A 25,394-nucleotide genomic window follows, 5' to 3' on the forward strand; every position below is an offset into this window, starting at 1 on the left:
GCCTCACAGGTTTCCCTTTTTTTTGCTAGAAGTGTTACCAGCAATAGTGAAGAAGAAGCAGGCATGTGGGGAGAAACCAACACAATGTCAAGAGGCAAGTATTGTTTCAGAACTAAGCTAAAGGCAAACCAAAGGTGATTAAAACATTCTTTCTTACCCTTACCTAAAGTTGAAAATGCACAGGAAAGATAAGCTACAGCAACTCAAAGCTCTGCAGTAAGTCACAAGGGGAACAAATACTTTTCCAGGCTGTCTTTGCTTACCAACAAACACTCTTGAAAAAAAAACTTAGACAACTGTTTTTGGATTTTCATTCTTTCCACTTTTATGGAGACACCTTACCCAGCAGCCTTCTCAGCAGATACTAGTCTAGAAGAGCTCCCACTCAAACTCTTCAGCCTTCCTCAGTCGAGATGTGAAATCCCTGCTTCCTTCTTCCCTATTTTATCTCATTTCCTTTGTGTCTCTCATGGTCCTCAGAACTACTGGTGGGAAGATGTGCTTCAGATACAGAACTGGCTGATGCAATCTATTTCATCAAGCATGAGCCAGCATATACATGGGACCACACCAGCTCTGGAAAGCCTGTTGGTCTACAGCAGCATTTCCTATTTACCTTCCTGTAGCATTTCTTACAGCTGTGTAGCCGAGAAAGGTGAGCAGGTAGGAAAGATATAGATGACACTGAAATCTCACCAGGTGTTCCCCTGTTGGCCATAACGTGGTCCAAAGGTACTGTAAGAGCCATCTGGGTGCTTGTAATTCAGCTGCCTCTGATAACCTGCAATGGAGAGTCAAAGCAAGACTCAGATGCCAGGGCAATGAGGGAACAGAAAGAAATCTGTTTCAGCACAGGCAAAGGAAAGAGACCAGTCATATCCTGGCCAATAAGGACTGGTACATCCACAAATCCATGTCTGTGTATGAGGAGAAGCAACACCTGCCTTTCTTCAGAAGGAAGGTAGGGCACATAATTACATGCATTACATTGCATTAATTACAATGGACAAGTCATCATAGCAAGTCATCTGCTAACTCTACATTGCATTGCATTGCACCCCAATTAAGGAGAAAAAAAGTGGGTGCAACAAGTGGGCCCCCTAATGCTTAAGCAACAGAAAATAATAAAGGAAAAATCAGTGAAGGGCCTTCTCAGGCATAGAACCTGTGCATGAGAGAAGCTCTCTTTCCACAGCCTCCCAACATTTGACAGAACCACTCCAGGCAGGATCTGGAAAAAAGCCAAAGCAGAAGCAAAAGCAAAAGCAGTATGACAACTCACCACTCACTAAGTATCCAATGGCCTTGGATTTGACCTCCTCACTCAGCTGCCCTGTCTTATTCAGATAGTCCAGAACATAGATGTTGGGTGCAAACAGGACCATGTTCTGCTCCCCACATCCAAATGGCATCTGGAGGAGCTGGTGCAGGTTCTGCATGGCAGTGCCCATGATGTCACCTGGGAAGTAGCAGATACAAGAGGGATATTAGCAAAACTCAAGGTTGGTTGTCACAATCAGAGAGAGCTACTGAACAAGAGAAGCAGGAGATGACAGAAAAGAGAGAAATAAAATATGGATCGAAAAAGATCTTTGAATGAAACACCGAACATCAGAGAAAAGGAAAAGGGAAAAGATAAAGGTTAGGGCATTGGCAGAGAACATTGAACAAAACAGCATGGAGAAAGGGGAAAAGGAAAAGCACAGCTGGAAGGGAAAGTGCTTGAGATAGAAGGGATGAAAGACAGGAGTGAAGTGTGATGGGAATCAGGAGAAAAATCTGTGATGGACAACAAAGAGGTGCAGAAACAGCACATGGTGCTTCTCTAAGACTGCTCACTCACCCAGCACTGAGAAATATGCTCTTCCTGAGTCTTGTACCACATTGGAGGGCAGCAAAAGGGAAAAACTCTCTTTCACAGGTGCTCCTGAGAGAGAAACAAGACCCAGAGAAGTTCAGTGCAGTCCCAAGAAATGCCTAATAAAAGGGGGGGCGGGAGGGGAGGGGGGAAGAAAGGGGGGGGAGGAGGAGAGGAGGTTGTGAAACAGGAACACTTCCTATTAGAAATGCCTAGATTGCAGCCACTTCATTTTTTTCTTGGCTATAAGGCAGTTTCTGCATTAAACCACCCTAAGCCACTGTTAGACACTGTAGGTCATGTCTGTACAGATTTTTCTTAGGCATGCTAGAAAACAAGAGACAGCAGCTTTAACTCCAACACAGGCACACAAGAGAATGAGAATATAAACAGTCATGATAAATCTGTCCTGGCTCATATCCTGGCACTTAGGCAGGATGGTCCATTCTCTAGGGCTTTCTTTTGTACTAGGTCTCAGACTCTCAACTGCTGGGGCATGTTTTGATTAACTGAAAATATCTGTCTATCTGGAATATCTTTCTCCTGTAGCCACCTTCCACCCATCAAATCACACAGGAACAAATGGAGGGGTGGGGAGAGAGGACTTTACCTTTTACACAGAGCACAGAGTTCTGGGCTGTTTCCTTCTCAATTCCTTCAGGCTTGGTTGAGATGAAGGAAAAAAAGAGAGGTGAGAAGTTAGTGAGATAAGAAGTACAGAGAGAGAGAAATCTTCAACAAGGAGAGAGGGATACATGAAAAGAAAAGTGAGTGAACTGGAGACCAAGAGGCAGTCACAAGCAATGCCTGCAATACAGAGCTCTGAAATACTAATTTAAGCAAGAACAAAAAACATGATCCTAAGTCATTGGTGTGGTGTTGGAAGTGGAAGAAAAAAAAAAGAAAGGGAGACACTGTCAGACTGTCAGACGGATGACCTACAACTACTGTACTCAGCAAGAGACAATTAACATCCTTGTAGCAACAGGACAGCAGCATTTCAGCAACTACTTTTGTTAGCAAAAGCTCATATTTGCTCTAGAGGGCTGTCCTGAAGAGATGCCTGTAGTGCTGTTTATCATAATGCTGCAGATGCTTTAGAGGGAAAAGTGTCTGTTAATAATAGAAAGGGAAGATGTTGTGCACTATAACATCTGGTAACACTACTGATACCACACAACACAGTAGGAAAGTATTAGGGTTTTTTATGAATCAGAGAAAACCTACGAACATAGAATCTACCTGCCAGATTCCCACACACAGAAAACAGACTAGCATTTTCCTGTAACAGATATGCAATACTGCCACATAATATTTCCTTCCGTATCATGTAGCCCCAATGAGTCTTCTTCCCACAGGAAATGGAAAAGCTGTAAAATTTTAGCCCATTGGCATGGACTTTTACGATATCTTGAGTTCTGAGGGTACTTCTCCACAGGCACCAAATCACCATAGGTGCTTATGAGTCCCCCCCTTTATCACAGTGCCAGACTATGGTAGAAAACCAGAACACTCAGCTTAAGAGGCTGTTCACTTGGCCATTCAACTAGCAGAAAGGCAGCAAAGCCTACCACAAACTGGCAAACCTACCACAGCTGTCTCAAAAGGAGCAGAGAAGTAAAGAGGGTGCCCTGAATGAGAAGGGACAAGTAGAAGATAAAGGGAAGGATGGGTTGGGGTAGGAGTCAGGCCACAGTAGTGGGTAGGGGAACTAGGAGATGCTGTGTTATTGCACAGTGTTATTAAGCTGTAGTCTTTCTTTATGCTGCTCTGCCAAGGTATCAAGATGATGAAAGATCATCATATTGCCCCATTGTGTAGTGGTCTCATAGAATAATAGGCCAGGTTGGAAGTGACCTCAAAATATCAGCTGGTCCAACCTTTTAAGGGAAAGGGAGTCTAAACGAGATTATCTGTCATGGTGTCCGATTACATCACAGCATACAATCTAACGTGTAAGAAAGATCAGTCCTCCCTTTCCCACACCCCACATACCTCCACCAGCAGCTGTCTGATGACTGTGTCTTTCCGCCCTCTCTCAGGGGTCTCCACGATGGCATTCCCACAAGGCTGCTGATTCTGCAGGGCCTCAGTGCTCACCAAGAACTCCACCTGCCCTGGAGGAAACAGGTGTCAGTCAGCCCTGCTGGGCAGTGCCAGGCAATAGGAGTCACTACCACTTCCAGGATTTTCAACTTGCAGGCCTCTGGATAGGGATTTTCTATCATATCTGGACCATGCCTTTTTCCCACAGGAACATAGCTATCTGCATCAGAAGCCATTCTAAAGAAGATGAGCTGCACTGCTGTTAAAAGGTGATTCTATTTTGGTGAATCTTTTCCAGAATCTAGGACACCACAACTGTGGAACTTACCAACCCCACTGCTGCCCTGTATGTGCACCACAGCTGCTACCACAGCACATCACAACAGTGGAAAAATAAAGTATGATGATCCCATGGGGCAACCATCTAATGTCTGGGAGAGAAAAAGCTGACAGAGCATCCCTGTTGACCAGAAATATCTCTGGCTTTAGAAGATGTTGTTCAAGGGCTGTGAGGTTTGCTAAGTATTGTATGTAGTGCTGGACAGACCCTTGGACACTGTGAGTTTGCCAGCCTTTGTCTCCCAAACAACCCCAGATGAGACAGACACTCGGCTGCAGTGTTTCCCAGGGAACTGCATTGCTCCAACACCCAGTAATGAACAGGCAGAACAGCACAGATAAACCCTCCCTGCAGTTCTCAGCACCCTGAGAACTTTACCTAGAGATTTGGGAGTCACCAGCCAAGCCACGGTTTTCCTCCCATTCTCGCAGAGACAGTGAGATTCTTCCTCCTTTTCCACCAGCGTAGCCAGGAAGTCAGTAGACTGAGCCAGAGTCACACTGACCTGTTGCAGAGGGAGGTGCAGTCAGGGAAGGATGATCATGAGAGACAGGGGCCTAAGAAGCCATAGCAATAGGTATTTCTTCAGTAGCAAAGGAGTTGGAGCTGTGTGTTCTGCATTCCGAGTACATAGGAGCGATACCATAAGAATTTCAGGGGTGAAGGGCCCTTATCAGAGATGAGATAAGAAGGCTAGATGAAGGCAAGAGGTGCACAAGAAGGTGTAGGATACAGGTGCCAGGAATCACCGGGTGACAAGCCAGGCTGGTGCCCAGTCTCACCTGTGCCCAGTTAGGGCTGGCCCCACTGAGCATGCCCAAGACCTGGGGCCAATAAAAGGTGAGGCTGGGCACAACCAGGTAGCTCACTCTAGAGCAGGCATGGTGCTAGACTGGTCACAGTTAGTCCCTGCTACTGACTTGGACTACCAATAGCTCCGGTCCCGGGCTTCAGAATTGAGCTCACGCTCTCGGTGACATCTGTTTCGAGCAACAAGAAGGTACACAAGCACAGAGAGGATTTAAACCTTCCTTACCCTGATGCAGGCAGCCAGGTAGTTGAAAACGGTGGCTTTGAGTGTGAAGGACTCACCACGCACTACAGAGTAGGGCATGGTGAGCTCTACAAAGAAGGGCTGGAAGGCTCTGAGGGACACTGTTGGGGACAGGCCAAAGCCCCTGTCTGCTGAAGTGCAGAATGCACTGGCTTTCCACTCGGTGATGGTGTCAGGGATGGTCACATCTAGATCAGCATTTCCCTCGGAGCTGGTGAAGCAAAGACAGCAAGGATAGAGGGATTATTATTTATGACATTTTTGGTAGCTATCTGTACCCCTTTCAGTCTACTGAACAGTACTAGCAGTGTGAATGATGGGGCAAATTATGTCTGTTAATGTAGTGTCACCCCATCTCTTCTTCCACAATCCCAACCACTCCTAATTATGACTGAAGATAATTCCATGTCAGAGGATTGCCAAGTGATCTCTGCATTTTGAGCATTGAAAAGACTATGCAGACTTGTGGGATTCATTTTTTCACCTTATAAAGCAAATTATTATAAAGGAAGGAACTAGCCCAAGGTGCTTACCTTACAGATACTAAACTCCAAATCCAAGTTTCTGGGAAATACTTTCGGACTGTCTCCGTCAGCTCTTCAGGAGTGCTTAATGTGGCATAAACTCTAGGTCCCTGAGGGCCTGAATGTGAAGAGATGGAAAATAAATCAACTACTGATAATTCCAAACAAGCAAGATCTTCATCATCATCATCATCACACTTCAATATGTGAAAGCAATAATTTATGTGGCAATCAGAAGCTCTGCTGGCAGCACGTGTTTGCTGTGGCTGCCATAAGCAATGGTACCAGCAGCAGTGAAATTCCAGGGCCAGGACTTAGGAACTAGAGCTAGGATTGCATTATTTCCTTCTGGTCTTCAGTGAACCTCAAAGTTTTTGGGGCAGCACTTCAAAAGGCTAAAACAAGGATGTTAAAACAGAGAGCTGCACATGATGTTCTGTGCAAAAAGCTTTTTCCCTTTCAGGTACAGGTATGATGTGACATCCTTCTCCATCCTATCAGGCTACCTAGGCATGGAACATCCTTACCTTGCAGTAGTTTTCGTAGAGTCATTGTGACACAGAAAGCCACCTCCCTGCCAAATCTATGGGCTACTCAGGAACTATATTAAAGGTGATCAATTTAAAAGCATACAGTTGGAATCTGGGGGGGGGGGGGAGGGGTAAAAATAAACTTTTTTACTAAAACAAGGTTTTCCCACTAAGAAGTTATTCCCAAAAAAATATTCTAAGTTGGAGTGAAGTTTGGTACAAAATGAGACTTTGTTTTAGTTTGGTTTTGAGCAACTGGGAATCAAAGAGAGGGTGGGTAGGACTTGGTTTGTTTGGCTTCTACAAATGGAAGGACAAATCCACCCAAACAGATAAAGAAAAGAAGTTCTTAACTAAATTTTAGTTTCAGTCATCTAGTTTGCCTTAATTAATTTTTGCATTCAGAAAGAAACTGTGTAGCAGGCAAGTATCCATACTATCTATGCAACAGTCACCTCCAGAGTCTGAAAAGGTCTCAGGCTACAAGTTAAGGATGCTGTGAATCAGAGATGTATCACATAGCTCCTAGCAAGAGTGACAGGCAGCTTGCTTGTATTTGTTTCTCGTTATATTTGAGTCTTCTTACTGCTGCCTATTGCAGTTTAAAATAAATAAAAAGCATCTATTCTGTATTTCAGCAACTTCAGTCTGAAGTTGAAATTGTTTTAAAACTGTATGTGTAAAAAAGTTCTTGTGCCAAGGGAAAACTATGAGTCAGTCATCCAGATAGAATAACTTGGATTTTCTAAGGTATTTCCCTTAGTATGAGACTTTGGAGGATCATATGGGCTATTTTGTCACCCAAACATCTATAATTTGAGTTGAGATAGCCCTTAGAATTGGGGTGTGTCCATCTTACCATTCTAAGCCCCCAAAATCTACCAACTTGTCACTAAAAAATTTGTCATCTACTTCATGTCGTTTTGACCATACATAAAACTGGATGAGCAGAATAATATTTTCTGCTCTGCCAGAGTCTTTGAAAAGCACATGGTTCTGCTGACTTTCTTGGAGTTGTCAAAGCTTGCCTGTAGACCTTCACAACTGAGCAAAAGAAATAAGCCCTACACTCATGCAGCTGACAACTCTGAATCCAGCACTTTGGTACTGGGCTCGGTCCTCAACCTCAGCTCTTATTTAAGTATCACCCCCAAACACAGACATCTCTCTTTTCAGAACAGAAGTGATAGTTTCTTTACCACTTGTCCTCATTGCATACATAGGTGCTCCAGCCATGGCTGAAGGTGCTGGAAGGCCGACTCCTGGAGACATGTACATCTCAGTGCTGCAATACCGAGGTTTTCTCACTGCAGTGTTTGTGAAAACTTTTAAACCCATTCCCTATGGGAGAAATCAACACAGTTTTTTGTTACTGCTTCAGGGAAAAAAAAAAAAAATCATTCCTGTGAGGGTGGTGAGACATTGGAAAAAGTTGCCAAAGAAAGTGGTGGATGCCGTCTCCCTGGAAGTGCTCAAGACCAGGTTGAATGGGGCCTTGAACAACCTGGTCTAGTGGGAGGTGTCCCTGCCCATGCAGGGGGGTTGGAACTGGATGATCTTAAAGGTCCCTTCCAACCCAAACCATTCTATGATTCTATGCTTCCTGTTAAAGTTTATACACCAGACCTGACACTGTTATTTTACTGCCTCAAAAGGAGGAGCTGTTACTGTTTGTGGACTGGACCTTGGCATGGTCTTCCCAACTTTGGGTCTGGGCGCTGGTTTCAGTCCAGTTCCAGCCTAAGGATCTGGATGATGCAAGGAAAGTTTTCTCTCTGGAAGGAAATGTCTGTGGCTCAGTTTGGAGCAACTGTAATGGCACGGGATTATTTACATCTCATTAGAACTTCATTTCAGATCAACTTCAAAGCATTTCCTGTAAGAAAAGTTAGAGGCTAATCCCTTTTCTAACAAGTTGGAAGTAAAGTTGGAAAGACAGATGAAGCTCATGACTCACCAGACTTGTCTCTGGATAATAATTGGTGTCAGATCATTCAGATTCACAAACCCTTCCCTCATTAGGTTGCATCATGCTTAAGTATTTTCAGGCTGAAGTATTCTCAGTCCTTCTCCCACACCAATTCCTAACCATGCAAGACGGTTATACCTTTAGGATGCTATAAGTATCTTCTTCATATGTCTCCACTACTGGCGAATAGGTGATCCCATTCAAAACTATCCTCTTCAAGGGGACACAGTTCTCCAGGGGCTCCTCCATGAGTATGTCTGGACCATGGTGATAGTTATGCAGTTCCTTCACTGGCAGTAAGCTATAGACCTAGGCAGAAAGAGAAGGGCAATTTGCCTCTTTTGGTGTCCACTGTCACAAAACACAGCTGAGGGAGTTGGATGTAAGTACCATAACAGTCAAACCAGCTGTACATACATACACATTGCCATGGTGATGGCAGCAATAGGAATTTGGGTGTCAAAAAGGAGATTCAAATTTGGACATGCTGCCTCTTGTGTTGTAGACAATACGTTACCCCGATTACTATGGCTCAAATATATAAAAAATTACACTGGCTAGCCCATCTGCAGTACTTCGTAATATGCTGTTTGACATGAGGGGAATAAATTCTCTGACACTTCCAGATGTTACTCCAAGAAAAATTGTCCATGATTGGAGAGAGTAAGAAGAAAATTATCACCAAATACACAAGTGTTTGGCTCTGGCCAAGAGAAGCAGTTCCCTTAAAAGAGCTTCCTAATTGCCATCCCTACAGTCACACAAAAACAGCTGCTGCCCAGTTCTCCTCTTTTTTGCTCACTGGAGAAAGATGAGAAAAAGCACAGGGCAGCTTTGTCTGTGTCAAGGAAACTGTTCACTGTTTCCACCCCCACCCTGGGCTGCACTTGCTCAGACCAGGCTCCGAGCTGCTTCACAAAGCACTTACAGAGCTGGGTGACAGTTCAGCTTCTGGCTTCATGAGGAGAATGCTCTTGTCCACAGCACGGACAGCACAGAGGGAATTTGGGGAGGCTCTGAGCATCAAGCGAGCATCCCAAGAAGGCAGGCCTTCAGAAGGAGAGAAGCTCAAGTCCACCTATAGCCACAGGAAAAGCTGTGTCACAGATGCCCGACCCTTGCAGGTCTTTTCTGTCCAGTTGAGTGCTTCAGTTCCAACCTTACAAAGCCAACATATACACATACACCCCCCACACCACCACCACCACCACCCCCATGCTACTGCAGAGCTGGGTTTTCCTCCTTGCAGTGCCAGAGGAATCAGCACTAACAGTTCTTGTCAACTTCATATTTGTTCAGAAAACTTTTAGGGCAGTTTTCAGTTTTATAGCCACAGTGAATGTGCTGAGATAATCCCACATGGCAACTAGATCTGTTCAGGCAGCCAGGAATGGTCTTGAACTCGGTCCAGTATCTGTACCACACCTAGATATTGTATGTGGAGAGAAAACAGACTTGCAAAGACCTTGCTTAGCAGATTCTTTGGTAACATGAGAATTAGAGATGCCCTGGAGCAGTTTTACAGTATCTACTGGCTGGTAAGAATTCTGAAGAACTGCCCTGTTGGTTGAGGCCTGACAGAGTTGTGTGCCTTCTCCCAAACCTGACTCAGAACTCTAACATCTCCCTCCTAATATCTGCCCCCGAAGTTCTTGCTATCAGGACTTGTTATCATCATCTCACATGATTTTGTACTGAGATGTCTGGCCTGCATAAATCAGTGCTTGTGACTAGTTTCTATAGTCCCTGCTAGCACCTTCTATCCAACAGCTGATCTCCTTCAAGCTAGCAAAACCTGTAAGCAGTGAAGCTACCTACAGCAACTGGTAGATGGCTCCTCCAGTTTTAGTAAATCTAACGAAAAGTCCTGAGCCAGGATAAATCTAAATAAATGAGGTTGGCTATGCTGTCGTCAGGAGGGCTTCTCCCTCAAGAAGTGGACGCTTACCTTATTGCTGAAACACTTCTCCACATTGAACTTGATTGAATCAGCAATCACCTCCATGCTGGGGGCAGTGGTGTACACAAGTATTTGGGCCACTGGAGCAATGTCAGCTTGTACAAACAGCTGTAGCAAGAAGACCCCATTGGCTAGCAAATAAAACAAGAGCAAAAAAATAATGTACAGGAGCAGTCAAACTGTTAGATCTGACTTCGTGCTGAACTTCATCCCAGCCATGATGAGACTCCAGGCTTTTAAGTGGGATGAACTGGTGCTGACAGAGATGACTGTGTCTCACTGTCTGACTGAAAAAGTGTGTTTCAACTCCTGTTTTCCAGTATGTAGCTATACTGAATTTTGGTTCAACTTCTAAAAACAGACTGTCAGTCTGTGTTTCCTAGTAGCACTGGAGCCCCAGAAATGCAGTCTCAGAAGAAAGACAGCTGACACATGGGATAAGAGCAAAACTGCAAAGCCTAAAGGCAGAGAAAACAAAGCTCAAACTCTTCCCATACCTCAAGGGACATGGAGATGTGGATCTCTGGACTTACATGGAGACAGCCTGTGTGTCTGTCACAGTTGCCTAGCCTCCCAGGACAGCAACACTTTATCAGGGGAGAGGAGGAACTCACCACTTTCATGGTCCAAATCCAGAATGTGGGTGCCTGCTTGCTTAATGATTCCCTTGGCCATCACCTGAATGGAAGAAAAAGCCTTGCTGTAACTGGGAAACCTTGAAGAGAGAGAACCTCAGAGGAGAGCAACTGAGCTGCGAGTTTGTTGCTCGCACCCTGCTCAGCTGTTCCCTGCCTTCTTGGAGCAGAACCCCAGTGCTCACTCAGGGGGCAGTGGGACATCCTGACGCCTCTGCTCCTAACCCACAACCCTTATTTATTTATTTATTTATTTATTTATTTATTTATTTAGTTTTTTGTGGGAAAAGAATGTACAAAGGATAACGGGAAAGTGTTTAAAGCATGCTGCCACAAACCGCAACTTCCATCTCCATCCCCCCTACAATTACCAGTGGCAACCTCACTGTAAACAGGTGCAAGCTTACCAGGTAGTAAAAGATGATTTTATTCTGCTCTCCTGTGGCCTCTGGAGAAAGGATATAGTGCACCCGGACCTCTGTGGGGGAGCCACAGCTCAGTGTCTCAGACTTGGGCTCAATTTTGAGGAAGCTGTTACTAGGAGAGTAAAAGCGCTTCAGGGGAAGGTAGCCTTCTTCATAATATGGAGCAACCCAGGAATGGTCATAGCAGTAGGGGTGCACTTTATGAGTTGCCTGGAGAATGAGAAAATGCACACAGAGATCCTCAAACACAGGTGGCTGAACTGGAGCCAAAATTCATGGCGTATTTTTTGTATTTAAGCATCAATGTAGTCTACAAAAAAGACATGAGTTTGGAATATGCAAGGCAGGGTGGTGGTATCCTTAGTCGTTGTGAATTATCTCACTTCCAGAAAGGCTGGAATTCATCTCAAAACAACCTGAATCTTATCAGTTGTTTGTTTACTATCAGTATCACCTCAGGGCTCTTTACCTTAACACCTTACCCTGCCAATAATATCCTGTTTATTTAAAGAGAAGATAAGCTTATTTTAATTTTTCTTCTCGTTATCAGTGCTGTAGAAGGGATATATTATGTTCAGTTCAAAGACTGCAAGTGCCAAGATCAAGCTAGTGATGCTATGGAAAAGGAAAAAAGTCTCCACCTGACAATTCAAAACCTAAATTGAATGGAAGTTTAGAAACTGAGAAAGTCCAGGTCTTCTTAAAAATGAGAGAACACTTCACATTTAGAAGGGTGCTACTTCAGCATTTCATTTGCTTCACATGCCCTTATTTCCTTATCTTCCTCACTATATCTGGATATTCTTGCTTTTTCTTTACTCTCCAAATTTCTGAAAACTTCAAGCACCTGGTGTCAACTTCTGGATAATTTTTGATGGTTTTAATTTGTGACAAGAGAAATGTAGGGAGAAGAGCAAATATAATTCTAGACAATATGCCTTATTCCAAGGTGAGATGTTACAAAATGTACATATTACACACATACTGCATTTTTTACTGACAAAAGGAAGTTCAGCAGCACTTATTTTTCCCAGATAAGCAAATTCCACACCAGGGAAACAATTTCTATGAATGTTCATATTCTTTTTCTTTTTATGGCAGGAAAAGAGATGAAAAACAAATGAAAAAAATTTTAAAAGGAGGACCACTTAGAAACTAGAAATGCTAAACTAAACCCTGAGAGCTGCAGATTGCCTTAAGTGACCGCAAAGGATATTTAGAAGTATACTAAGAAAATAATCTAATTGAAAAGAAGCACTAGCAGCACTCCACCATGGGAGTTGGACCCACTCTTGAAACACATTTGTATAGATGATCCCTTGGATATGATGATCACTTGGAGTAGAATGGACTATTATGATCTCTTGATGGTCTTTCTAACCCTATATTGCTATTGCAAAGCAGAAATCAAACACCTACAAGCTAAGTGCAATTGTGACATGGCAACCTGGTTTGCTGTATGGCTATTTCCACCACACTGATGTCACAATTGGCACAAACAACCAGGAACAAGAAGCTAAGTGCTTTTTCACACATAGTAGAAACTTCAGTACCCCTCTTCCACCCCTGTGGGTCACTTTGTCACCTCACCTGCCTGCAAGACTCACCCTAATTCCAACAGAATCAAACTGCAACATGGAAGTGTTCAGGGCAAACTGTGCCCTGCCCTCTTCATTTGTTGTGTAGTTGTTTTCCTCGCCTCCTTGTATAGAAATCTTCACAATTTCATCGGCGATTGGAGCGCCAGATCCATCCACTAGTTTCACCTAGAGGAGGAAAAACAGTAACAGTACAGGAGAGTAATGCAGTCACCTGAACAGACTGACTGATAGACCACCAAGCTAAGGGTGCTGGGCTCCTTCAGACAAGGAAGTGTCCTCTGCACCTTACACATCCACTATCTATCTCTTTTAAAGAGAGCTTCAAACTTTCTGAATATTATTTCTTTGGCCCTCTATTATCTCCACCACTAGATCAGAAAAGTGGACGTGGAGATTGGCATGTACTCAATCCCTTTAGGACTCCTATTAAACAGGAGACTTGAAGAGGCATACTTTATTTGAGTGGAGAAATGGAAGCACAAGAACAGAGGGGTAAGCAGAATGCTCTCAATTGTTGTTCTGCATTGGGGTCCAGCAGCTTTGCAGAGGGGGAGTGTGTATCTGTCCAGGAGATTCAGTAGCATGATCATTTGGCACTCATGGCATTCCAGTACTCATGGTTTCCCTACCTGCCCAAAGAATGGGATTCCGGGCTTGTAGTGGGAGTCTGAATGCTCAAAGATTATTTTACTGATGGTGGTTGTGATCTCAGAGAAGCTGGTTCCAGTCAACTCCACTCCTGCAGGGAGAAGCATAAAACATTAATCTGCCTTTGCCTGGACAGAATTACTTTTATTCCAACTCTCCTTTGCTTAACAACCAAACAATTTTATTAATGCTCCTGGTGTCCAGTAGGAAAACTAGGATTCCAGAAAAGCAGGAGTCTGCTTTAATCCCTTTTCTCCCTCACCCCAACTTGGCAGACCGCTCTGCTGGTCTCTCCTCATCTTATTACACAGCTCTGTGATCCATATGATTCATACCTGTCTCCTCCTCTTTAATCTTAGCTTCCACATGGAGCTTATTCTCATATCCACTTCTCTTGAGCTGGAATAGCTTTGTCTTTACCACTTCAGAAATGCAGCCATAGTTGTCTGACTGTTGGAGGAAAACACAACACTATTATAGTCTCATCTAGATAATGTTTATCCAACTTAATGAATCCATCACTGTGTGCTGCACTGAACTAGAAGAGAAATCCACAACCTAACACTTCCCCTTGTTGTTTTTATCAAAGCTGGGAAAGCACATAAATAACTTGGCAAGGAGCATTTTGTAAAATATGCCACAACATCAGGGCAAAGAGTTTGCAACCTAGAAGACTTTTGTGTATGTGTGTGTGAAAAGTTTGAAATTCCAAACAATGGATACAGAAGCACAAGGAATTATTCGAGTGTGTAACACATAGGAATGATTTGCCAGGCATCATGCACATTAGAATATAGCTACTGACTTAAAATGCACAAGCTGTATGAGTGATTCATAAACCAAAAGCTGTGTTTGTATAAAAGGAAGATGACAGCTGGAAAAGTATTTCCAAAGCTTGACACCGCTCTTTGGCATCTTCATGTACAAGGCAGGTCTCCACAGAAAAGGGAAGAGATGCCTGGAGCAGAGGTTAACACCACAGCACTCTTATTTTCTTTTAGCATGGGTAACAACAGCAGGGGCGGAAGCACCTGTGGGAATCATACTGTAGCAGACCTCAAGGGCGATGAACATGTCTTCTGCTTGCTTTCCTGTTCTGCCATATTTCCACAACTGCTATTATCCCAGCTTCTCTCAATCAAACTATCACCGTTGTACCTGTCCATGCTCCAAACACTATTTAATTTTGCTCTTGTAAACTTCTCGGTCTTAAGAGTGAAAAAAGTGGAGGGTCTTAAACGCTGCTACAAGTCCATACTTATTTCTGCATCTCTTCTCCCATTTTCTGTTCCTTTCCTGTCTCTAACACCAACTTCTGATCCCACAAATTGTCTCTAATATAAGCCAAACCCAACTCTGCTTGCCTTACTCGTGCCTTTTCTATTTTATTTCTCTCTTACACTCTACACCTCATCTGACCTTTTTTCTGTTGTTTCTTTCATCTCTTCCTTCTCCATCAGCTTCTTGCCTTTACACACATCTTCTGTACCGCACAGATCTTTCCCCTGTTTTTACCTCTCACATTTCATCTTGCACCCAATCCTCTCTCCTTTGGCTTGAAGTCTCTCCTCTCTCCATACTGTCAGAGAGGGCCTGTGCCTGCAAGGCATGCTTTATAAACCATACTTTCTCCTGGCACTCTGTCCACAAGGGTAACCATGCCTCACCTGTCCAGAGAACTCATCACACACTGCCTTAGCCTCGTCCCCATAGCAGGTGGCTGTGCGCTCAAATTTCCGGCAGACACGGAAGCTGATGAGGCCAGGAACAGGCTTCCCAAATGTGTATCTACCAGCAGGGAGGATTGAAAGAAAAACAGAGCCATTAGGAAAGTAAGAGGGATGTAGAAAAATAACTAGCTCACCCCTGGGACAGATAGGGCTCTCCCCTAGAGCTGCCTCCAGAATACAGCAGGGTCATCACAGGAATTAAGAAACAGAAGTTTGATAACACGTTAGGATCAAGCTTGGCAATGGGGGCAGAACACTGTATAGTCCTGATTGCATTCCTGGGAATAACAGACACGTCTGTGGAAATAATTTACCCAAATACTGATTTAGCTGAGAGTATCCCTCACCTTGGAGAGCATGCTGCAGATATCTACCCCATCACCCAGTTCTGATGAGCTAGTTTGCCTATGCACTTCCTCTGGCTTGCTCTTCAGCCCAAGTTATGGCTCTCCCTGCAGGATGCTTGTCATGCAGAATCAAATGAGGTGGAGCAAGGGATACAGAGCAGCTTCATCACTGAGTTTTCTCTCAGGACTGAGAAGCAGAAGCCATAGATAAAGCATCATTCCTAAGTAAATCAAACTGAAGACCTCTTTCCTTCCACATGTTGCATACAAAGTCTTCCAAAGAATAATTGTTGCCTTTTCTTTTTTTTTTTTTTTTTATTTTTTTTTTTTTTTATTTTTATTTTTATTATGATAGATGTAGTCTCTTTGGTTCTGGGACCTCAAAACTATTAAGAAGTATAATAAAGTGCCATATGTCAGTCTCCCAGTTGTATTTTCACAACATCCAAAATAAAACCTTAAACCAAGAAGGACTTGAAAGAATGACACTCACAGACCACAAACTGTCACCTTCAGTGTCTCATCAAGAATGGTGATCACCTTGGGCATTTTCACTGTTACTTCGAATTTTGGCAGCACTGCAGCAGAACCAAAGGAAAACAGTTAACATGATGGAAAATAACAAGGTATGAAGTATGAGGTATGAAGGCTGCTCAAAGGATATTCTAACAAATGTCCTGAAAGAATTTTGCATCTAAATATTCGTGTTTTAGAGGCTTCTATCACCTGCACATCTCATTGAAGTCAGTGAAAGCCACAGGCATTGAGACAGCCAACGTGCCAGGTCAGAAGACAGGAGTATTACATCAACTATTAAGACACAGAAGCTCCTGATGTAACACATGGACCAGTCCCACAGCAACAGGATACAGCAAAATGGAGAGCTAAGTCAATAGAGGTCTCCCTGGGACTGCAGCATGGTCTCTGCGTTTCCAAAGCATGCATGTCTTTCCAATTTGCAAAATAGGAAGACCCCCAAAACTTCCCTGGTGATTTCATGCAGGGTGACATCACACAAAAACCAGGATGCAGGAGGGGAAGTGGATGGTGGCTGTCTTGAGAGAACCAGGAGACATTCAGGGCACAGGGCAGTCATACAACTGAAAGATGTCAAAAGACATCCAGACTCATCTTCAAGGACTCATCTCTGGTGCATAAGCCAGATCAAATCAGACCATGTAATAAGGGCTGCAGCTGGCTTACTGGGGTGGGAGGCTATGCTTGCCTTTACACACATCTTCTGTACCGCACAGATCTTTCCCCTGTTTTTACCTCTCACATTTCATTTACCTCTCACATTCATTTCACCACATGCTGGTGGTGACCATGTGCAGGTGTGCAACACTATATAATTTTCTATCCAAGCAGAAGGAACAGGCATAGAGGTACCAGAGGGGGGTTAAGGCACTAGGGCACAATGTGAGCTTCAGGCTTAGCTTGTGAGGGAGGACAGGCAAGATCTGAATTTACAGACAGCCACAGCCCACACCAGTAGGTGAGGACTTTTGTCATCAAGCAGGGGAGACCCAGGCACACATACAGCCAACTGGAGATGAGACTGTGGCCTTAAATCACCTGTCTTGTGGACAGACTGATTGAAGTGGGCTTGTTCCTCCTGATGGGAGCCTTGATAAGGTGGGCAGCTAGAAGAGCTGTGCTGAATGGCCTGGGGATTAGGGAGGAGTGGAGACAGGTTGCTCAACTCCTTCAGTTTTCACTCTTCAGAAAGGGATGATGTTTGGGAGGGAGAGGACACAGAAACATTTTTCTAGCCATGCTGGACATCCTGGTCAGATCTACCACCCTGTTAATTAAGTTTTCGTGCAACATGGGGCGAGCCATTAGGAACTTGACACTGCAGTAACAGTTACCATACTCCTCCACAGAGAAACGATGCTGAATTGTCTTCCCTGACTCCTTCTGTGCCACCACTGTGTATGTCCCTTGCATAGGTTCAGAGGTGAGGTTGAAGAACAGCTGGATTAAGCCCCCCTTTAATTCTGCCTTTGTCCATTGGTACAGACGGTTTTTCTTTGGGTCCTACAGATAATGAGACAACAAGGAGATTGCAAGTACAGTGGGAGTCTGCAAAGAGAAGTAAAAGCACTAGCAGAAGTGAGGGGAGGACCAGTCCCAGTGTTTCAGGAGGCTGCAGAGATGAAGCAAGGGGCACATGCAGAGTTTTTTGGGGAGCACAGGGTTGGACAAGAGAAGGAGCTGTAAGCAGGGCCCAAAGTACATTGTTGTCACCATATGGGTTAAAGCTCTGTATATTCAAACTAATGTTATGTGTCTACTTGATTAATAAAATAGACAAGAATAATCTTGAGGCAACCACTAGTTATGCTGCCTACATTGAGATGTAATAGATGTAACCACGAATTGAATGTTTGTACATACCTCAATATACACCAGTGGAAACTAGAAAAAGAAGAAAGGAAACAACATGTTTAGGATGCAAATCTCAACAGAACACAAGCAACGTGGTCAAATGACCAGAGCTATGAGCACATTTCAGGGAACAAGCTGATCACCCAGAAAGTCTGTGGTATGGAGCAACAGATCCTTTTGAGGTGCATCAAGAGGAAGGGACTATCCTTTGTCTCAGACAGAAAAGTCATCTGAAATTACTAACTCTGTATGATCTGCAATATTAATAAGAGCAGGTATACACTGTGACAATATAGAGTTGTTCACTTCTGAGGTGTTTGCACCAGCACCATTCATTCACATTTTGCCAAACCTTTCCAAGAATGCAGATGGCACCTTAGGCAGATATCAGAAAAGCAAACCCTGTTAACAAGATCTGACGTAGCCCAGAAATTGTGCAATTATCTCAGTGTATTGAGAGCTCTTCCCAAAAGACACTTTGCTGTTTTTCCCCATATAGATGTCTTAAGACATCTTAAGACAAGTAAGTAGTGAAAAGGAAGTATCATACTTACCACCTCGTTCAAAGGATGGAAATCTTTATCCAGAGAAACAATTCTGAAGAGGACTGATGGAGAAAGGCAGACAGTAAGATTCCACAGTGCAGCCACCAACCAGAATATATCAATTGCAAAATTAAATCATACAATCATAGAATTTTAAGGGTTGGAAGGGACCTTTAAGATCGTCTAGTTCCAACCCCCCTGCCATGGGCAAGGACACCTCACACTAGATTAGGTTGCTCAGAGCCCTGTCCAGCCTGGCCTTAAAAACTTCCAGGGATGGGGCTTCCACCACCTCTCTGGGCAACCTGTTCCAGTGTCTCACCACCCCCATGGGGAAGAACTTCTTCCTAACTTCCAATCTAAATCTATTCTAGTTTGAATCCATTCCCCCTAGTCCTACCACTATCTGACATCCTAAAAAGTCCCTCACCAGGTTTCTTGTAGCCCCCTTCAGATACTGGAAGGCTACAATAAGGTCTCCTTGGAGCCTTCTCCTCTCCAGACTGAATAACCCCAACTCTACCAGTCTGTCTTCATAGGAGAGCTGCTCCAGCCCTCTGATCATCTTTGTGGCTCTTCTCTGGACGCACTCCAGCACATCCATGTCCCTCCTGTAACAGGGGCTCCAGAAGTGGATGCAGTACAGAGTAGATGGGGAGAATCACTTCCCTTGAGCTGCTGGACACTCTACTCTTGATGCAGCCAAGGATCTGCAGCCACTTCTGGGCTGCAAGTGAACGGTACAACAGAGAACAGATCTGTTCTCTTCTACGTAAATTCCATTCACTAGAAAGCTAGGTTATATTAGAAAGTTTTTCATGTAAGAAATTACACGAAGAAGAGGATGGAAAAAGCAAATCCATAGCAGTGTGAACATTTTACTAATCCTGGGCATGGGAATCTCATTAATCAGGATCAAAGTTAAATTTAAGTTGCCTTTATCTACTTTGCAACAATACTTTTTTACACTGGGATTCACAGGGGTCTTCTAATTTTCTTACAACTAGACTGACTTCTTAGGATGGATGAATGCAAGCAACTTATTTCAGAATTTGGCTGCAAGTCTGTGTTGGCTCTGGTTGGGTAGGGAATTCAGTGACTCTTTTAGGACACTAGTTCCTGTCCAGGCCAAGTTTTGGAGATCAACTGCCCAGAAAAAATAAATGGATTATATAGTTGTCTGTATTGAGCAGAATCAGCTGACACTTTGAAAGCTATTTCATAACCTAGTCTGAATTTCGGCCTTGTTTTCTGTGGGACAAATCTGCAGTCTTTCTCTGATTTCAATGCAGGCTGACTGCATGGATCACAACAACAGAGACCCCAGTGACAGAGGGAGTGTGTGCAGTTGCCCTAAGTATGTGGATGTATATTAAGGTTCCCCAAGTTGTTTCTACGTGGAGCTCTAAAAACATGTGGCTCAGCCATGAGATTGCTTCTCTGATCCCCCATAGCAAAGTCCAACAGTTTTAGTACAAGTGTTTGCTTCAAATGCAAATCTCTACCCCTTCCCCAGTACCTGTCTGTCCAGGCTTGTAGATGGGTTTGTCTGTCTGGATGAAGACCAAGCTCTCAGAATTCTTGACCAGCACTGACTTGCGGCTCCTGAACTGCAGTGTTGCCCCCTTCACTGTCACAGTGATGAAGGTGACTGGTGACTGTCTATCCGATTTGGGGATCTGGAGGGTAAGAAGGCAGCTGTGTTATGGATCACCTAAACTGAACACCTAAAGGATTCCTGAACTAAATGAGTCCTCATGAAATAAGAGGTCTAATACAATCCTAATGGACCAACACAGAAGTGAGGGAACAAGAGACAGACTTTTGCATGTCCTGTATTCCTACTGATTTCTGCTGCTGTGCAAATATTGTGCAGGAAAGAAACTTCCAGCTCTCCCATCCAATTATAAGGAATTCTTACTGCCCTCACCGAAGTATTTCTGCCCTTTTCCTCTTGACATTCACAGGGGCAATGGAATAATCTCCCTTCTTTTTCAGATAACATTCTTAGTCCTCATAGAGCATTTCCTTTTCCAAACCACACAAGACAGATCTCTATACATGTGACAAAATTGAATCTTCAGTCTTTATCTGACAAACCCTGACACAGATGCCAACCTCTGCAGTGACCTGAAGGCCAGTTCTTCAGCCCTCAGGCCAAAGGCACAATCTGTATTCTGAATTACATGACCAACTTTCCTGGTTGCCAGTGATTTATTATAGACCCTGGGGCTACCAGCTTCACTAAGATATGGTTTATCTATCATCACTCTCTTTCAAACACAGGCTGTTCTCACATCAGGTCCGTGTACTACATCCATGAGACAAAAAGGACCTAATGTTCATAAGTCCTACCCCAAGTTGAAGGCATTCATGTAATAATCTGTGCCTGTTGAAGGCTGAAGTGAGACTCAGCTGAAGAAGCTGTTCACCAAACATCCATCATCAGGAGCATCCTTACTAAAACCACTTCTTTCTCCTTGTCTATCCTGCTCCTGTCCTAGAGACAGGCTGGCTTTCCAGGATTCCACATTTCCCATTCAGGTAGCATGCTAAGGAGATCTCAGCAGTGAGAGGACACTGAGGACAGACATGAACATACTTTTGGCCAAGAGGGATGTGAGTACCTACACAGTCTTACTCTGTTCATTACTACTCAGTGCCCTTATAGATTATCTCTGCCACAAGGATGAGATACTCACATAGAAAGGGATGCAGATGAATGCATCCTTCTCTGACACCACATCATCGATCAAGCTCCTGTTTTCCCCTTGGTACTCAAGTGTGGCACTCAGTGTCACGGACTCATTCAGGTGGGTCAGCTGAACACAGACTTTCCCAGGAGACTCAGTGTGTATCAGAAAGGGCAGTAGCACCATATATTGCCTGGGAACAGGGGAAAAGGACAGGTTAGAGGAGCAGGAACAGGTAGCAAGAGCTACACAGAAAGAGCAGAATAAACTGATCTGATGACTACAGCCTCCACTGTGCAGGGAGAGAGGTGCATTTTCTAGGAGTGTAGCAAGATTTTCAGCATGTCTGTAGCAGCAGGGGAAAGCAGAGAGGCTGGTCTCACAAGCAAAATACCATGGGAAACACTCAAGGCAAGCATCTGGAAGGGAACATGTTTTTTCCAAGTTCTGGCATAACAGCAGCACATCTTTCTGGGACCCTAAGTAAACCAGTGGGAAAAAGTCAACAGAGACCTTTTCAAGACACTGTTAGTAGGATTCAGCAGCAACACAAGTGCCAATACCTAGTGGATAAATGCCTATGACTGTCTCTAGCATTACTCATGACTCAAAACTTCCACAGTGTGGTGCCACATCTTAAGAAAAAAACATTGGAGTAAATTTCAGTTTTTCAGGCACTCAAGCCCCTCCGGCTAAGCCCAAGAAGGGGTGCCCTACTCAGCCCTAAGCATCCACCCTCCCAGTGGACAAACTTACCAGTTGCCTCCTGGGGTCCAGCACTGCATCTGGGAATCAAACCTGATCTGCCTAATGGCAATAGTGATCCTTTTTGCCTCTGATAGGAATCCTCAGAGCAGCAAGCATCTGGGAAAAAAGCCCTCGATATCTCAGCAACAAGGCAGGATATTGTCTTTAGTGTAGGGGAGGCTCTGACACCTTTATGTCCATCATCTGGTCTTCAGGGAGAAAGCTCTGGCCCCCCCCAAATTCCAACCTCCTGTCTGCTTAGCCTGCATGTGATGATAGTGCTGCAGCACAGCCCTGCGTTGCTGGGCAAGAAAAAACATTGCCAAAAAGCTAAAGGAGAAAACCTCTGGGGTGTCAGGGCTCCTCCTGCAGGGCTTCTGCCATAGCTGTACACACATGAACACAACACACATACTCTTTCCACATACAAACAGGGCAAAAGAGGGTGAAGTAGGGATGCATCACCATACACTCTCACAGATAGCAATGTTCACAGTCTTACAGTGCCGCATAACCCTGGGTGAGATGGGAATTGTCATTATATTGGTCAGGATAAAAATGTATTTAAAAATAATTTCTGGTCATGGCAGATCTATTATTTGTTCCTTTTTTCTCAGTATCTATGAAAAAAACACTCCCATCTTCCAGGCACCTCCAGCTGAAATAGAGTAGTCAACTGATAATGAAGCCCTTCACTGTCCTTTTGAAAAAGTCTCTGTCTTCAGAAAAACTGAATGTGTCAACGGTTATTAAAAGTTGCCTTTTAAGTAAATAACTGATGTGCAGAAACTTTCGTTGATATGCTGTGATTCTCTGAAGTAGCAAAAGGTATTCTGATAGGCCTTTCCCTCTCTCTCTTTTTTTTCCCTTCCCTGAAGTTTTTCTGATACCTCAGTTTCAAAGACTGTTTTGTGTTCCCCCGAAGCACTGGAGTTGCTGTTTGCACAAGAAACTTTACCCAGCCCTGGTGTCTGTCCTGTGTAAAAGGAAGGAGGCAGAAGAGACAAAGAACAGATGCAGGAAGACAACCCGGATCTCCTGCCTGCCCAGAGGCCCTCCTGCATAGCTTACGGCTCTGTGGTGGGCGAGGTGCCTCCAGGAATGAAGAAGAAGAAGAGCAGAAGGACGATGTTTGGCGTGATGAGCAGCCTGCCCTTCCCCATGGCGCAGAGCAGGACGTGATGGGTCAAGCCTGGTCCGGTGCTGGTGCTGCTTGTACTCTCACTCCGCTCTGCAGGCCAACCCCTTTATACCCTCCTCTGCAAACAGCCTGGAGGAGATAAGGGCTGGAGTCCGGGGCCCATCCGGAAATGGGGACAGGCAGTAAGGAGGAGCTGAGCTGGAACCAGCAGCTCCAAGTCCGGGCAGAAGGCCAGGAGCTGGGGGGAGAGGGAGGGAAGTGTGCCCAGCAGGCTGGAGCTGTCTCTCTTTAGGCAGAGCAGCAGCAACAGAGGAGGAAAGGTGGCCACTAAAGAAAGAAGGGGGAGGCCCTCGCTTCTGGCTGAACTCTGGTATGGATCTGGCCACAGTGCTGGTCACAGAGGATGCAGGACCATCAAACCAGGAGCAGGAGATCAAGCCAGGATTTGGGAAACAGGAGTGGGTGTGCCTTAATGGGCAGGATCCTTGAAAACAGGGAATGCAGACTGGGATCCCTAACCCCTCTGCCCACCCTGCTCTCTTGTGCTTTCCATTCCTGTTCCCACCAGGGCTAGTGCCGGGAAAAGGGGACAGGGAGTGCCTGGACAGTCAAGTCATCTGAGATAATCTGACCTTCACCCTGGCAGAAAAAGGGACAGTGACATGACGGAAAGCTGCCAATAGTTCAACTCATTAACAGAATGTAACACATTAACCAGTTCCCCAGAGCAGCAGCTGCCCCCATGCTGCAGAACAGACATGGCCCAGGTCTTGCTTTGCCTGTCCTAGTTCTTGTTCTTGTTCCAGGTGAAGCTATTAGCACATCCAGATCAAGTGACTGCTGCTTGGTGGAGTTCTTCCTGGTTTCATTGTGTGAAAATCCACGTAGTGCACTGTGATGGGGAAAGATGTATCAGAGGGGGAAAGGTCTTCTTGACCACTGTCTTTCTTCTAGTTACCTTGGAACTGAAGCTGGAGAATCAATAGCTCTGGCAATTATTACCTTTGCAAGTGGCAGCAGAACATATGTCTTACAGTCCTAGACCAAACTCCAAAGAATGGAGATCTCTGACAGAGGAGGTAAAGCACAATTTTCTGACTAAATAGGGTGCAGGATAAAATTATTATCTGTCTGTACTTCCTCTCCCTCACTATCTTTTTAGTGGGAGAGTTGGACTAGATGATCTCGATAAGTCCCTTCCAACTGGGATGATTCTGTGATTATGTGATTCTGTGACTATTATCATCAGAACTTTGGCAAGCTCAGGAACTTTGGAGTTAAGAAACCCAAGTGCAATGAGATAAATTGTCATTGCAGCCCTCGTTCTGCCCTGCAGTGACCTGCCTGGGAAATGAGAGAGTAGTAGTGCACATCCAGTGTCCTGGGTACAAAAGATAGCCCCGGCTTGTGTTTTGTCTTCTCCATCTTGTGCCTAAAGTTTGCTCTGCTTGCCCCCCAAAAATGTAATCCAACAAGATCTGCCTCACACACATATAAGAGGATTTGTATATGGGCAGGTCAAGCCTTTTTGAAGATGACTCTCGACGTTGGTTTGAGCAGGTCAGGACCTGCGCTGATTGAACACAAGCCTTATGGGCAAGAGGTGCAAAAATCCTTTCACCGAGGGGCTCTAGGAGCACAAGATCAGGTCACCTGTGACTCTGACTTGTTTGACCTGTTCCACTGTTGCATTCATCTCTGGTGAAGACATCTTTCCCTATGTCCAATCTGAAGTCCCCCTGCTGCCATTGCAGCCCTTTCCCCAAGTTATATCTACTGCCCCTACCAAGAAAAGCCATGTTCCAGCACCCATGTAACTGCCTTTAAATTGGTTTTAGCCACCAATTCAATCACACCATCCTCCTTTTGGTGAGACTAAAGAAGACCAGCTTCCTCTGTCCCTCCTTGTGGGTCACATACTCCATACTCTGGTTTGGGAGTCCTCCATTGGACCCTCTCCAGTTTCTTCACAAACCTCTTGAACCAGAGAGAGTCCAAGTGCAGCCTCAGAAATGCCCTGGAGAAGGAGTATTGTAACTGCCAGTCATGCTCCTCCAATATTCATTCATCACTGCTTACAGTGTTCATCCAAGAAGAACTTCTGAGAAAATTACTACATATCCATCACCTATATCAACATGCTCTAGACAGAAGATTAAAAGCTCTGCCAAAGCTATTTGTTCAGCTGCTTTTCATGGAAGTGAATAGAC

General features: G+C 44.5%; 1 protein-coding gene across 1 annotated transcript in view; it reads right to left on the reverse strand.

Annotated features, from left to right (window-relative positions):
* The window catches only part of A2M (alpha-2-macroglobulin), a 32,723-nt gene extending 9,320 nt beyond the window's left edge, over positions 1-23,403 (reverse strand). Inside the window, exons 1-25 of the mRNA XM_071761957.1 lie at positions 23,115-23,403; positions 21,306-21,489; positions 20,123-20,282; positions 18,613-18,665; positions 18,068-18,088; positions 17,539-17,707; positions 16,161-16,245; positions 15,258-15,378; positions 13,926-14,040; positions 13,572-13,681; positions 12,949-13,107; positions 11,324-11,551; positions 10,896-10,959; positions 10,270-10,412; positions 9,250-9,399; positions 8,460-8,630; positions 7,552-7,693; positions 5,832-5,940; positions 5,281-5,509; positions 4,623-4,749; positions 3,854-3,975; positions 2,469-2,520; positions 1,844-1,927; positions 1,283-1,459; positions 697-781 (exon numbers count right to left, since the gene is read on the reverse strand). Of these exons, the coding sequence (XP_071618058.1) occupies positions 697-781; positions 1,283-1,459; positions 1,844-1,927; positions 2,469-2,520; positions 3,854-3,975; positions 4,623-4,749; positions 5,281-5,509; positions 5,832-5,940; positions 7,552-7,693; positions 8,460-8,630; positions 9,250-9,399; positions 10,270-10,412; positions 10,896-10,959; positions 11,324-11,551; positions 12,949-13,107; positions 13,572-13,681; positions 13,926-14,040; positions 15,258-15,378; positions 16,161-16,245; positions 17,539-17,707; positions 18,068-18,088; positions 18,613-18,665; positions 20,123-20,282; positions 21,306-21,489; positions 23,115-23,206 (3,152 nt within the window). The 5' untranslated portion in view covers positions 23,207-23,403. The remainder of the gene's footprint in view (positions 1-696; positions 782-1,282; positions 1,460-1,843; positions 1,928-2,468; positions 2,521-3,853; positions 3,976-4,622; positions 4,750-5,280; positions 5,510-5,831; positions 5,941-7,551; positions 7,694-8,459; positions 8,631-9,249; positions 9,400-10,269; positions 10,413-10,895; positions 10,960-11,323; positions 11,552-12,948; positions 13,108-13,571; positions 13,682-13,925; positions 14,041-15,257; positions 15,379-16,160; positions 16,246-17,538; positions 17,708-18,067; positions 18,089-18,612; positions 18,666-20,122; positions 20,283-21,305; positions 21,490-23,114) is intronic.
* Positions 23,404-25,394: the final 1,991 nt, after the last annotated feature.

Source organism: Heliangelus exortis, chromosome 1 (genome assembly GCF_036169615.1).
Source record: "Heliangelus exortis chromosome 1, bHelExo1.hap1, whole genome shotgun sequence".
NCBI lineage: Eukaryota > Metazoa > Chordata > Aves > Apodiformes > Trochilidae > Heliangelus > Heliangelus exortis.